Below are 15,944 nucleotides of genomic sequence, written 5' to 3'. Positions count from 1 at the left end.
AGTGCGTTTATAAGTATGTGAACAAGGGTTCTGACACTGCAATGTTTGGACTTCAACAAGAATACTGCCAGGATGAGTTGACGCACTATCACGTGGGACAGTACATAAGTAGCAACGAGGCCTTCTGGCACATCCTTGGCTTTCCGCTTCACCAACAACACCCTGACATTCACCAAATTGTAATTGCTGACCTGGAACAATCTGCCCATTACAAACCCATTACAGAAGATATAATGTAATTTACAAATGCACAGTCCTGGCATGTATACGCCCCCGTAACTTAGTGGTTCGGTAAAAGAGACCAATAGAATAAGTACTAGGCTTACAAAGAATAAGTCCTGGGGTCGATTTGTTCGACTAAAGGCGGTGCTCCAGCATGGCCACAGTAAGAAAACAAGAGTATGAGTGAGTGTATGCGTATATGTATGTATGTGGGTATGTATGAATGTGCGTATGCATGCAAGGTATATATACCTGCGTATGCAGGGGCGATAATACATGCAGATGCACATATGTGGGTGTGCATGTGCACGTATACATGTGAATATGGGTTGCACGTGTAGATATTGATATGTATAAACATCTATATAAATATAATTGTACATTGCCAGCCCGGCCTGGCCTCCGTGCTGGTGTCATGTAAAAGCACCATCCATTCGTGCCCGTTTGCCAGCTCTGTCTGGCACCTGTGCAGGTGGCACGTAAAAAGCACCCACTACACTCATGGAGTGGTTGGCGTTAGGAAGGGCATCCAGCTGTAGAAACACTGCCAGATCTGACTGGGCCTGATGAAGCCTTCCGGCTTCACAGACCCCAGTTGAACCGTCCAACCCATGCTAGCATGGAAAACGGACGCTGAATGATGATGATGTCTAATGTATACATATGTATGGCCTATGCTAGGGGTGTAACCAGTCCACTTATGCGTGCCTTTTCTTCATTGGACACAAAACTCTGCTTCCGAAGACCAGTTGAGGCAAGTGAAATTGAAGTCGAAATCAAACTCGGTGACCGACATCCGTTGCTAGTGGAGTGCTAAGAGTACCATACAAGAGGGATCGTTGCCAGAGCAACAAGCTGGCCTTTGTGCCAATGGCACATTAAACACACCATACGAGCATGACTGTTACCGTGTCGCCTTACTAGCACTTGTGCTGGTGGCACGGGAAACATTCAAGTGAGGTCGTCGCCAGTGCCGCTGGAATGGCTCCTGTGCAGGTGGCACGTAAAAAGCACCATTTGGGTGTTGCCGTTGCCAGTACCATCAAACTGGCACCAGTGCAGGTGGCACGTAAAAAGCACCCACTACACTCTCAGAGTGGTTGGCGTTAGGAAGGGCATCCAGCTTTAGAAATTCTGCCAGATCAGATTAGAGCCTGGTGCAGCCATCTGGTTCGCCAGACCTCAGTTAAATCATCCAACCCATGCTAGCATGGAAAGCGGACGTTTGATGATGATGATGTATCATCCTCAGGAATATATTTTCTTATATTACTAAGCACTGCCCTACCAAACCATACAAATTCCTAAATTCTTTTCTCATTACTACTAACCCCCTCTCTCTGCCCCCCCCCAATTAGACTGTACCACTACACATTTGTCACTCCTTTACCTTTTTATCACTCACCCCTCATCCCTTCTATCTTTAATACCTTTCTCTCTCAATCATCCCTTATCTCCTCACTCCTAATTTCAAATTATCTCCACTCACCATTAACTGACCATTAAAAGGTACTTTCACCTTATTTTTTCCTCTTCATTTTCTTTCCTCTATTCCTTTCCTGTTCTTTATTTCTTTATTATTTTATTATTATATTACTTTTCTTCTTACCCCCTTCTCCTTCTCTCTCTCCCTTCTTTTTCTCTTTCTTTATTCCTCTCTTCTTCTGCTTTCCATTTGACCAGACTAAATACACTCCCTATTTTTAAGCCACTTTAAATGTAATATTTTTTTACTCAAATTGCTTTTAATTAATCATGCATTATCTTATAGCTTTGAGGTTTCAATGAAGTGATTGTTCATTTTTAGAATGTCACTGTAGGTTAGGTGTGAGAGCCCTGATCTGGTCAGTTTAAACATAAAACAGGTAGAAAGCTTCGGCCGGATATGTCCAGTTTAAACACTAAAGGGTTAAAGTAAAACCTTTGATTCAAAAACACTATAGACCTGATATTTGGAATGACCATTTTAAATATTGTTGGATTTTACTCATAAAGTTCCAGATGCCGGGGCGGAAATCCATGCCATCATCTCTTCAGTTATCCGGTCATCAGAAAAAAAGAGCATTTTTTGCCGATGGCTGGAAAACTGAAGAGATGGTGGCATGGATTTCTGCCCTGGCATCCGAAACTTGGAGTTTTATCATGGCTACCAAATGATTGTCACATTTACATATATATATATATATATATATATATATATGCATATATATATATATATAATATATATATATATATATGCATATATATATATATATATGCATATATATGCATATATATATATGCATATATATGTGTATATATATAAATAGATGAGTGTATTTTTGCCTTGTTAACAATTAACACGGAAAAAATAAATAAATAGTTACCAGGGCAGCAAAAATTTATTCTTTTGAATAGTATCAGTGGAATTTTCAAAACATGTGTCAAAAGTAAAAATATTTGATTACACCTGCGTTAAACTCCATTTATTTATTCATATATATATATATATATATATAAGTACATAAATGGAGTTGAACGAAGATGTTATTTACTTATACTACACAAATTACTGCACATTAATCTGGAGTTTCTACCTTTGAATAGGTCACTTTATCCATGTTACTTGCGTGAATTTTGCTACCTGGTAACTGTTTATTGAATTTTCCATGTTAACGGTAAACAAAGGATAATTCATTCATACATTTATATATATATATATTGGACCCTAAACATCACTCCTAATTCTTACTACTAGCCTGCTAGCCAGTTGTTTGCCATACACACACACCGCACACACACACATGTGTCATCATTGCATACACACACGCGCACACGCTGACCTCCCCGCATGCACTACACCCACACACATTCCCCCTCTCACTTTCTTTACCATACAGTCTATGATATAGCTCTCCTGTCTTTTAAAAAACATTATTCTTCTACTTTTACTACTTCCGTCTTTTAGTATGTGACCTCGTCTGTATCACTAGCGATTTTTTTTCCTTGTCTTCCCTTCTCGGAATCTTTCCTTCTCCTATGTTTCCGACGAAGAGCTCCGCTCGAAACGTCAAACCCTCCTTCTTTCCTGAGCGTCCAATCATACTTTATTTGTTCCACGTCCTTGCGTTGTTTTTTTTTGTTTTTGTTTTCTTGTTTGGATTAACTATATATATATATATATGTATATATGTGTGTATGTATGTATATCCATATGTATATATGTATGTATATATGTATATCCATATGTATATACAAGTTAGTAGTGGAGGTGGAATACGAATAGCCTGGGCAAAGTTTAGAAAGCTCCTACCCCTACTGGTGACAAAGGGTCTCTCGCTCAGAGTGAAAGGTAGATTGTATGATGCATGTGTGCGAACTGCCATGCTTCAATGTAGTGAAACATGGGCTATGACCTTAGAGGACATGCGTAGACTTGAAAGAAATGAAGCTAGCATGATCTGCTGGATGTGTAATGTCAGTGTGCACACACGACAGTGTGTAAGCACCCTGAGAGAAATGCTGGACATAAGAAGCATCAGATGTCGTGTGCAAGAGAGACATTTGCGCTGGTATGGTCATGTACTGCAGATGGATGAGGAGAGATGTGTGAAGAAGTGCACTCCCAAACAGTTGAAGGTATCCGGGTGAGAGGTAGATCCAGGAAGACATGGGATGAGGTAGTCAAGCACGACCTCCGACCGTTGGGCCTCACAGAGGCAATGCTGAAAGACCGAGATCTCTGGAGATATGCTGTGACTGCAAAGATCCGACAAATAATGTGAGTTCATGGCTGCTTCCTGCAACAGTTTCACATAGCCCCAGCCCATCCGAAGTACCTTGGATTGCAGAACGACCTGCTGTGCTTGAGGAGACCTATTGAGTCAAGTACATCAATATCAAAATAAATATCAAATGGAAATTGTAGTTGTGATACCCGTGCCGGTAGCACGTAAAAGGCACCCACTACACTCACGGAGTGGTTGACGTTAGGAAGGGCATCCAGCTGTAGAAACACTGCAAGATCAGACTGGAGCCTGGTGCAGCCTCCAGGCTTCCCAGACCCCGGTCGAACCGTCCAACCCGTGCTGGCATGGAAAACAGACATTAAATGATGATGATGATATATGTATATATATATATATGTGTATATATATATACATATATATATATATATATATACTTTATTTTAAGCAGCAGAAAATTCAACAAAATCTGTTACTCTGAGTTTCTTGTTGCCGTTCATCAGACAGTTTTTGCTAGAATGGAACTGATATATCAATTCAATCTATACTCTTACAAACGCTACACCTTTAAATAGAAATGGACTTGTTTGATTGGCCCTTTAGAAAAAACGGTCAATCTTCGAGCGATAAACAAAAAGGTCAAAAATATATGTATATATATATAAAAAACTTATAAAAATTATAAAATCCGAGGAAAAAACCTATTGACGTTAATGAAGACAGTGCAAATTAATGCATAGAAATTAAACCTGTTATAAATACTGCAATACATATTATATTAAAATCTACATATATATATCAACATACACAAAAGGATGCGCGTAAACGCCATACATACATATACAGACGTATGAATATAAATCTAAATATACACATAAAAGCATGTGTACATATATTCATGCAAACCGTCTCGCACGCAAGCTAAAATTCATCTATGTAGCAATTCTCATATACTGAGCAAGGAGGGGGAACGAAAGAAAGGGAAAGAGAGAAAAAGGAACGAAGGAGGGGTGGGGAAAAAAACGAAATAAGAAAAAAGAAAAAAAAGAAAAAAATTTATGTATACAAGCAGTGTAACGATGCTATTGGCATCTATAGAGACCAGTATACATACACAAGTTTGAATGGATACATATACATACCGTCGTGTATATGTGTGCTTAAGCACAAACATACTTTCACTACACATACACAGATACGCATGCTTACAAATACATATGCTTTGCTATACACATACTTATATAAACATTCTAATTTTGACAACATTGCTTTTTTTAAAAAACATTGCTTTTAAAAATAGGTGCATTAATAAAAATATATACGAAAGACATATAAAATAAAATATAACATCCTATTTTGGGTCATTTATAAATAATCAAGGTAATATAAATAATCAAGGTAATCCTATGCAATACAATAACATGAAAACAAAGTTTGTAGGTTTTTCCTAATATATATGTAGAAACATAAGACTTTGCTATACGGATTAAGATCCGCATAGCTTGGAAGCAAAATCAAAATCCATCGTAGCGCTCAAGAGTCAAAATCAAATTCAAAAATCAAAAATACAAAATATATACTCTATCCATATGGTATATTTATATTCGACATCTTAAATTTAGCCGCGTGCCTACATAAGTTCATTAACTCACTTCTTTGATTCAAAAAATTATTGTCTTTGAATAAGATGTACATTTTTTCTAATAGACAAAGTCTGCACTTGAAATTATTTTTGTAAGCTCCATGCCTGTATGGTGCCGCCCTGTCCAGAATGCTCCATGTCACGTTGAAAGGTGGGGCTTCCTTTTCTTTTAGTTCCCAGACATATTTTGCTAGGCTGGTTTTCTTCCTATTCTCTGGGTATTTAAATGAATTTTTATGAGAATAAAATCTTGTTTTAAATGAATTTTCTGAAGCTCCTGTGTATGTCTTGTATTCCGATGAGCCTTCCACTTGCACCTTGGCTCTATAAACTACTCCTTTCACTAGACATTTCCCTTCTAACGGACAGGAGCTTTCGTTTTTGCAATTACATTTCTTAATGGGCTCGGCACCATGTCTAATCTCAATTAGCTTCCTATTATGTTGGCTAATGTAAGAGGCGAAATTTCTGCAACAAGAATAGCTAACCTTCAGGGTTCTTCTATTAAATATTCTGTAGAATTTATGACCCTGCTTAAAATGCTTAGAGACTAATCTCAAAAATTCCTTACCTATATTAGTCTTTACGGCCAAATTGAAAGCCGGGTTGAACCACAAAACTTTCCTGGTCCTAGTTCTTCGTGCAGCATTATTATCAGCATTAAGCTGGTTGAACTGGATCTTCTCCGAGAATCCACTATTCTTTAATGCGCTATCGTAATAAGGTGCAGCATTATGGAATGTTGCCTCGTCCGAAGAAATTGAAGATATTCTCCTACCTACATTGCTGACTAAGTTGCTAAGGATAACTGGTGGATGGTTCGAATCTTTGCTAATATACGATAGCTTTTCATTGGGCTTACGGAAAGGTTTAAATCTATCCGATCTTACATTAAAATTTACGTCTAAAAAATCTACACTATTCAGGTTAGCATCTATCGTAACCCGTAAGCCCATCCTTTGAAAGAAAGCTATAAGGTCCTTCCTAAGTCTATCTGATTCATGGCCGTTTAGATTATGCGTGGCTATAAGGCCTTCATCCCTATATAAACCCTATATATATATATATATATATATATATATATATATCTTCAGCCCATGCCAGCAAACAATATGGATATTAAATAATGGTGACTACGATGGCATTTATATATATATCATAATGATGATATATACATGTTTGTTCTGTATATATATCACTGTATCCTGATATCAAGAAATCAGATTCTGTAATACATCTCTGGTCACACTGCGCTTGGCATTGTTTTAGCTTTCAAATGATGCTACCCTGCTTGCTAGGTGAGCAGGCCAACATTCCCAACTGCTCGAAACCTTTGAAGGAATACAGTATTTTGTTTCCTCGTTATGTTTTAAGTTCAAATCCTGTTTTATGCTACAATCAGTATTGAACTTGATAAAGTTGAGGTTTGTATGTTGTAAGAATTTGTTAAAATGAAGTGACTTCTGTTGTGTCACAGTCCTTGGTATAGTTTATTGCTACTTATTACCTACCATTTTTTTGTTGGTTGTTCTCCAAACACCATTCACATATCAGTATATATATATATATATATGTCTTGTTTTTGTATTGTTTTGGGTTTTGTGTCGGTCCTTCATGTTAAGAAACCTTAGATCTTAGTTTCTGTGATGAGGGCTGATGCTATCCACTTGGAAACTGAGGTTGTTATTAATCCACCTTAATCTTTCACTCACGGCACCCATATCAGAATTTAGAAATTTTAAGATAGGAAAAAAATTATAAATTGAGAGATGACGTCAAAGACTAGAATTTAATTATATTATTTACTTACTTGTAATTGTGGTGACATTCCCCCTGGGCGGGTTGAGTCGGCTTCTTCCACCACCCTTGAGGCATCTCGAACCATGGCAGCCCACGCACGACGGTCCTGCGCCAGTTCACTGGAGATAGTGAGCCAGTCACGGTTCCATCGGCACAGGCCGACCACCTGCAGACCCGTGAGCACGGAGAGGTCCTCCTTGATCGTTGTAACCCAGGTCTTCAGCTGCCCGCCCGCCCGTTTCCGCCAGTTGGGAAGTGGAGTCGGGAGAAGGACATCATGGCTCAGTTCACCCACCGGACGCCTACATGCATGGCCAAACCACCGCAAGCGTCGTTGCAGAAGGTCAGATGGGAGCAGCCCCTTCCATCATCTTAATTATATTAGCAATAGGAAGACAAAACTCATACACAATACATCGGACATTTGTGCAGAGAGGAAGTGCACTATTCTGGATGTGAAAAAAATACCTCTTTCTTTACTACCCACAAGGGGCTAAACACAGAGAGGACAAACGGATTAAGTCGATTACATCGACCCCAGTGCATAACTGGTACTTAATTTATCAACCCCCGAAAGGATGAAAAGCAAAGTCGACCTCGGCGTAATTTGAACTCAGATTGTAGCGGCAGACGAAATACCGCTAAGCATTTCGCCCAGCGTGCTAACGTTTCTGCCAGCTCACCGCAGAATGTGAAAAAAATACCTTGTACTGAAACTTGCAATGGGTCAGATGCTTTCTTAATCTTACTTCTAAATGTGTGGATATTTAGCTTCTAAAAATGTAAAATGGAAACCATTAAATTTCGTCTTGGGATAAACTTGTAATAAAAAGATCATGTAAAATTCATATGTTGAAATATTGAAATTGAAATTGATTTCTTTATTCTTTATTCATAATTGAAATTGATTTCTTTATTTTAGATCTATCTTCATACTTGGGAGCTTGTTACTCTGTCTGCATTTTGTCAACTATCAATTATTGTTTAATTATCAACACACTGGACCAAAGTTAACCATTCCTGATCTGATGATATCATTTCATCTTTGGTCCTCATAGTAAGTTATATTTTTCAAAAGCATTGCTAGACTTTATTATTATTATTATTTTAATCCTCTCCAAGTCTTTGGAGATGGCCATTATAGTAGAAAGGCTGGGTTGATGATGGTATATAATTCTTTAATTAATGTTGGAATTGACTTTGTCTTTGATTTTTCTGGGAATGAGAAGATAAAATGAACTCCAGTTAAAGTTGTGAAGCCTTTTGTACCTCTTCACAAAATTACCCCCACTGACTCATCAAAAACAATTATTTTAAATTAACAGAAATAAAATAGTAATTTTTCTGAATATGTTATATATTTTCTTATTTATAATCATACAAGAATTTGAGTTTACTGTTTGTAACTAAAATTGATCCATCTGTGAGAATTATTGCACAGCTTTTGTCTATAATAATGAGTTCAAATTTTGATGCAAGGCCTGTAGATTTGAAGGAAGGGTGTTAATTGACACCATTGCCCCTAGCACGTGACTGGTATTTATTTTATAGACCCCAACAGGATGAAAAGCAAAGTTGATGTCAGTGAGATTTGAATGCACAGAGCTGGAACCAACAAATTCAAAGCATTCCAATGCTCCAACAATTCTGCCAGCTTACCATTTTGCTTTTCTCTTGTTTAATTATGTGATCTTTTAGATTGATATGATATAAAAAATGCAATCAGATGAAGTGGGTATATAGCAATTAAATTTACCTACATATTCTAGGTAGACTGAGCCAGTGTGAGCTATATCTTTTGACAGTGCTCATAACATCAGCCAAACTGGAAACTCTTTTATTCATAGGAAGCTTCCTTAGTAACTAAAATACTTCCCTATAAGTTTTCCTATAAAAACTTATGTGTCACTTATCTTAATCATTAGGTTCTTTAACAATGTTTATAAGATTACATAATGAAAAGACATTTTTAATTTCAATTTTTAATTAAGTAAAACTGAAAGTTTTTTTAAAGTTTCGTATATTAAATTGAATGGTCTTTTAAACTGTGTATAATAGAAAAATAAGTGAAAATATTTCACATTTTAAAATTTTAATCTTCCAACAACTAGAATGCACTAATGATTTGTAATGTTAAAAACATACTAATTTCTAACGTAATAGTAAACAATTAACACCTTTAGAAAAAGAAATACTACATAAGGAACTATTTTAGACTTTTAGAATTTGTATAAATTTATAATTTTTGTGAACTGCTTATTGTATGAAGAAACTAATTTGGCGATTTGTTTGATTTCAGCTTCAACTTTTGGCTGGTAGCATTGGTAATTCTCTTTGTTATAGTCTTTTTGGCTAATGTTTTCAAATTTTTATATAACATCCTCAAATCTTTGGAAACAAGGCGGTTCTTTATTGAAGCTCTCAAAATTCCTTCTGTAAGTATGATTAAAATATCTTGTAATATCTATAATCATATATCTATAAATATCTTCCAAAATATTTTAGATTTTTATTCACCAATCAGATTTAAAACTCTTTGAATAAAAATTGATTAGTTTCTGTTAAAATTTGGCTTATTGCCAATGTCACAAACCCATCAGCATTGGGACAAAGAAGTTGTAATTTAGTGTTCAGAGTTTCAAGCTCTGTAATGTTGTGTTTCTATATGACTATTTATCCATCCACAGTGTCTTGTCGACAGGTTTCACTGATTATTTGTGAAAATAAACTGGCATGAAATAAACTTTGATGACCGTTCTTAGCTGAGGATACAATAACCTGCATATGCTTTATTTGTACTGTTATTAGTGATGTGGACAGCTTGTCTATGCTGTTTATTAATAGTGTTGACAGCCTTTCTATGCTGTTATAGTGTTGACAGCCTTTCTATGCTGTTAATAGTGTTGTTGAAAGCCTGAATATGCTGTTACAAGAATTGTTGGTAGCCTGTCCAACGCTGTTGACAGTATATATATGCTGTTACTAGTACCGTTAACAGCTTATATATAATAATAATAATAATAATAAAATATTCTGTACAGTGCTCAGGTGCATTACAACTCATCTAAAGTGTATGTATAGTACATAGGGTAATGTACAAGCGTCAGGAAAAGAACAGTGCATGAGTCATGACATACACATATGTGTATGAGTATGGAAAGGGGGACAATCAGGTGTAGTTTCGGCAGATCTCGGAAAGCATGAGGGCCTTAAAGGATGCAGTGTCATGGCAGTCAACAACTGACGCAGGCAGTTTGTTCCATGCTTCAGCAACTCTTAGCGTGAAAAATGTTTCCGAAAGTCATGGGAGCTGTGCTGTTTTCTGACTTTGTAAGCATGTCCACGTGTGTTGGACACATGGAGATCAAAAAGGTGTTCAGTGTTGTTGTTGGTGAGGTGGTTGATAACTTTGTGGGTGTTTACCAAGTCCATCGCCAGACGCCAGAACTTCAGTGAATCCATGCCCAGGGAAACAAGGCGCTCAGAGTATGGTAGGTGTCTGATGGAGGGCATGCGTTTGGTTGCACGTCTCTGAACAGATTCCAGGAGGTCAATGTTCTGAGCAAGATAGGGGTTCCGAACTGATGATGCGAATTCCAAGTGTGGTCGTACCATAGCTGTATACAGCTTTAAATAGATGGCTGGAGAGCGGCTAACAAAAGTCTCGGCCTTCTTGACAATTTTAGAGATATGCTTTGTCCAACGCAAATCACTGCTGACAGTGATGCCTAGGTCACACTCGCAAGAGGATTTCTTGATATCAGTGTTGTGGAGGGAGTATGTGGACGCAGGGTTTTTTCTCCCAAAATGCATGGTGGTACACTTGTCCACAGCCAGTTTCAGTTGCCAGTCTGTGATCCATTGCTGCATTGTGTCCAGGTCTGATTGCAGGAAAGAGTTGTAGACATTAGTACTGTTGACATCCTGTATATGCTGTTATTAGTGTTGTGCTGTTTCTAGCATACTAAAGGAACTTTTAATGACTCAATTCACCTGATTGTAAATATATACTTTGAGAAGAATAGTGCTGCTGTTGATTTTTATTTTCAGGTCAACATTAATTGAATAGACCCTTGTTCAAGGGCATTCCAGCCATGTTCTGCCTTTTCTTTAGGGACATTTAGAACTACTCTAAGTGTTTCTCATTTTTTAAATGGTAGAGTGTGATTTCAGGGAGACCTGGCTGTTATTTCTATCAGCCTGAACTGCCATGTGTTAGTTGACTAGTGCTACTAAGGACAGTACTAAGAACAAGACTGGTGAATGTTTTCTTTAATTCTGTGACCAACTTTTAATCTTCCTCCACATAATATTTTGTGATAGGTTGATATGCTTATCCATGGAGTAACATTCTCTAAATTATTTAATATTTTGAAATGCCTGGGATTGAACATCAGCGCACCTTGTTTGTATGGTCCTTTCAGAAGCAGGCAAATAAATGAAGAAATCTGTGTTGCAAGATGTTGCTCAAATTAAGGTCTCTGAATGCTTCCTGTCAATGTTGTTGATCATTTTATTACTCTGGTTTGTATGGAGGAATGCCACAGAAAGTTTTACAAAATTTAACATTGTTTTCTACTATAAGCATAAGACCTGAAATGTTGGAGCGGGGATAGTTGATTGCATTGACCCCAGTGTTTGACTGGTACTTATTTTATCAGCCCCAAATGGATGAAAGACAAAAACTGACCTTGGCGGAATTTGAACTCAAAATGTAAAGACGGATGAAATGCCGCTAAGCATTTTGTCCAGTGTGCTAACCATCCTGCTGGCTTGCCACCTTTACAAAGTTTAATATTATAGAGTAAAATACCAAACTTTTATAATTGTGAATGTATTTAAAAGAACTGGAAGTCTATATTTCTCCAAAAAAAGGCGGCGAGCTGGCAGAAACGTTAGCACGCTGGGCGAAATGCGTAGCTGTATTTCGTCTGTCGTCACGTTCCGAGTTCAAATTCCGCCGAGGTCGACTTTGCCTTTCATCCTTTCGGGGTCGATAAATTAAGTACCAGTTACACACTGGGGTTGATATAATCGACTTAATCCGTTTGTCTGTCCTTGTTTGTCCCGTCTGTGTTTAGCCCCTTGTGGGTAGTAAAGAAATATATATTTCTCCAACTGTTTTGACATTTTATTTAGAATCTATTTGGCTTTGAATAAATAATCACGATCAATAACATTGTATTGTAGGCTGAGCTAGGTAATTATACTTGGCATGATGTTCTTTGTCGGCTTCTAGAAGTTCAGAAAGAGCAGCAAATGTGCATCCATAAACAGGAGTTGACTGAGCTCGGTGAGTATGACTCTAAAACTACACCTGTTGCATTACACCTGACTCTTACATTTATTACTAGCAGTATCGCCCGGCGTTGCTCGGGTTTGTAAGGGAAATAACTATATAAGCATTTTTAGAGAGTTATAGCCAAAAAATAGCAAAAAAATGCATTTAAAATGGAAAAAAAAATGATGGTAAATTTTTTTTTAAATCGTTGACTCATCGTAGACATTTTTAGAGAGTTACTTCCCTTATATAATAGCGAAAAAAATGCATTAAAATGGGAAAAAATGATGGTAAATTTTTTTTAAAATTGTAGACTCATCGTAGACGCGCTCTAATACCCAGAAGGGTATGAATCACGACTATAAGATACCCGGTTTTGGTTAAACTGCACTGCAAAATGTGGGAGTAGTTAGGAATCTAAATCGTAGGAGACAGACACACAACTTGACTTTTATATATAAAGACTAGGTGCTGGTGTGGCTGTATGGTTATGAAATTCTCTTCCTGGCCATATGGTTTCAGATTCAGTCCTATAGCATGGTACCTTGGGTGTCTTCTGCTCTAGTCTCATGGTTACCAAAGTTTTGTTGGTGAATATGGGAGATTGGGACTAAAAGAAACCCTTTGCTGACCACCAGCGGTCATAATCTTCTTTTGATGCTGTTTCAGTTTGAGAAAATGTTCACCTTGGTCCAGCCACTACATAGAACATTGTTCGTTATAAAAATTTTCATTTTCCATCATATCACACTACAATCAAGAAACAGACTGCATTTGTAAAGAAATGCAGAGCAGACATCATTACATCATCATCGTTTAATGTCCGTTCTCCATGCTAGCATGGGTTATTTCCATTCAGGTCATAACTGTGCTTATTTGTTGAGCTTCTTTGACTTTCCAATGTGATGAAGATGTTGAACAACTGTGGAACGGGCGATGTTTAGTGCTGCAAACTTTTGAGTTGTTTGGTGAAAATCTTCAACAATGGCCTCAGTTGATCCTTGTCAATTGTAACCTTCCTCATTTTGAAGGTTCTTGTCTCCAAAATTATGGAATCCATGCTGAACTATATATTCACTGATAATCCCTTGACTAAATGCTAGCAGTTTACACCAGTTTGCATTCCATTTTAAAGCCATACAATAAAATTGCTTGAATTTTTTTTTTAGACAGTCTAAGATAAAATAACAAAAATAAAGACTAAAAACAAAAGAGAAACAGCATAAATCGAACTGAAATCTGTGCTTCAGAACTGGTTTCTTACCTGAACATAGTTAAAAGTTTATTTTCTAAAAAGTTTATATCAAAATAAATATATAACAAATACACAATTATTTTTGCACCAGCAGTTTATGTTTTGAAAACCCCTCTACTCTGGCTGAACATCAAAGACTGAATTCTTTGTTAGTCATGAGTATAGGCCTCTTTGTATTCTTACCCTGTATATTGTGTTTTCATTCTCTCTTACAGACATCTATCATAGAATTTTGAGATTCAAAAACTACATGATAGCAATGATCAATAAATCACTGTTGCCTCTCAGATTCCGACTTCCGTTTGTTGGAGAGTGGTAAGTGTTGGTTTTATTACATATGCTTCCATCTTATTGTTAATAATAATAATAATAATAATATAAATAATAATAATAATAATAATAACAATAATAATGATAATAATAATAAGGTACATTAGGCATGATAAAAAAATATTCAGACAAATACATAACAAAAACACCAGGACTTACAAACACATATAACATACAGAAAATTGCACTACTAGGCACTGCACACATCCTACGCAGAACACTTTCCATACAATAACCATCAGAGCATCACAACAAATCACAGCACATACCCAAGGCACACAGAGCTGCGCTCGGTAGTGAAGTGAAAGCACGCTATAAAAATAAAACTACTGAATAATAATAATAATAATAATAATATAATTAATAATAATAATAATAATAATAATAATAATAATGGTGAAGATGATGGTTATAGATTTGGCTCAAGGCCAGCAGTTTTAGAGGAAGAGGGTTAGTGGATTATATTGACCCCAGTACTTGACTGGTACTTTGTGTTATTTACCCCTGAACTATAAAAAGCAAAGTTGACATTGGCATGATTTGAGCTTAGAACCTAAAGGCTTGGAACTAAATACCACATAGCTTTTAATTTGTCTCCCATTCTGTCATATCGGTTAATCATTTCTACCAGAAGCACAAGACGAGAAATATGAAGGGAGAGATTAGTCAATTAAATTGACCGCAGCATTTGACTGAGGTTTTATTTTATTGATTCCAGAAGGGTAAAAGGTAAGTTTGGCCTTAGTGTGATTTGACCTCAGAATCTAAGGAACTAGAGCAAATACTTCAATGCTCTGACAATACTGTCAATCTACTGCCCTTATATTAATAATTCATCATCGTTTAACGTCCGCTTTCCATGCTAGCATGGGCTGGATGATTTTGACTGAGGGCTGGCGAACCAGATGGCTGTGCCAGGCTCCAGTCTGATCTGGCAGAGTTTCTACAGCTGGATGCCCTTCCTAATTCCAATCATTCTGAGAGTGTAGTGGGTGCTTTTATGTGCCACTGGCACGGGGCCAGTCAGGCGGTACTGGCAACGACCTTGCTCGAATCTTTTCCTATATAAAAACATTTTGTCCTCAGTATCAAGTCCCTTGATAATATACACTCAAACACATCTGATGAATATACACCCAACTACTATGCGTGTGCACATGCACGCACACACACACACACACACACACACATTATATGTGAAGCAGTCTTTTATGGATGTAGTCTAGAATGTCAACAAATATTGCAGAAGTACTGTCCAGTTGTGGGGAAAGTTCTCTATTGTGAGTTTTATTTGAGTTTCATTAAGAATTAGCAATAGTCAGGAGCTGAAGCCTTTTTTAAGCTTTGTTTTCGATATTTACATTAACCTAATGTGTCTTTGTTTCGTTTCAGTGTATTTTTGAGTACTGCTCTAAAGACAAATATTGAAATCATATTATTCTGTAAGTATTTATGTATTTCTCTTCAAACAAAATAAATAGTTCTGTGGTAACTTAAGAATTGTTCTGTATACTCTACTGTTCTGTGTTTTGCTATGTTGGGTACAGTTTGGCAGCCAGGCCATATTGAGCCTATTTTGCCATACTATCTATATGTTTGGAAGCCAGGCTATATTGTTTCCATTTCACTATATTCTCTGTTTTTATATTGGAAAATAATGACTGTTTGGAAGACAAGCAATTGGAGATT

The 15,944-nt window shown here is 36.9% G+C and overlaps 1 protein-coding gene across 1 annotated transcript in view; it reads left to right on the top strand.

Annotated features, from left to right (window-relative positions):
- LOC115216494 (autophagy-related protein 9A) overlaps positions 1 to 15,944 on the top strand; it is a 54,601-nt gene that overhangs the window by 18,810 nt on the left and 19,847 nt on the right. The window contains exons 4-8 of the mRNA XM_029785916.2: positions 8,312 to 8,446; positions 9,689 to 9,824; positions 12,580 to 12,682; positions 14,141 to 14,240; positions 15,648 to 15,697. Coding sequence (XP_029641776.1) covers positions 8,312 to 8,446; positions 9,689 to 9,824; positions 12,580 to 12,682; positions 14,141 to 14,240; positions 15,648 to 15,697 — 524 coding nt within the window. The remainder of the gene's footprint in view (positions 1 to 8,311; positions 8,447 to 9,688; positions 9,825 to 12,579; positions 12,683 to 14,140; positions 14,241 to 15,647; positions 15,698 to 15,944) is intronic.

This window comes from Octopus sinensis, linkage group LG10 (genome assembly GCF_006345805.1).
Source record: "Octopus sinensis linkage group LG10, ASM634580v1, whole genome shotgun sequence".
In the NCBI taxonomy this organism is placed as follows: domain Eukaryota; kingdom Metazoa; phylum Mollusca; class Cephalopoda; order Octopoda; family Octopodidae; genus Octopus; species Octopus sinensis.
The sequence above is the reverse complement of the archived record's forward strand: the minus strand, read 5'-3'. Positions and strand labels throughout refer to the sequence as shown.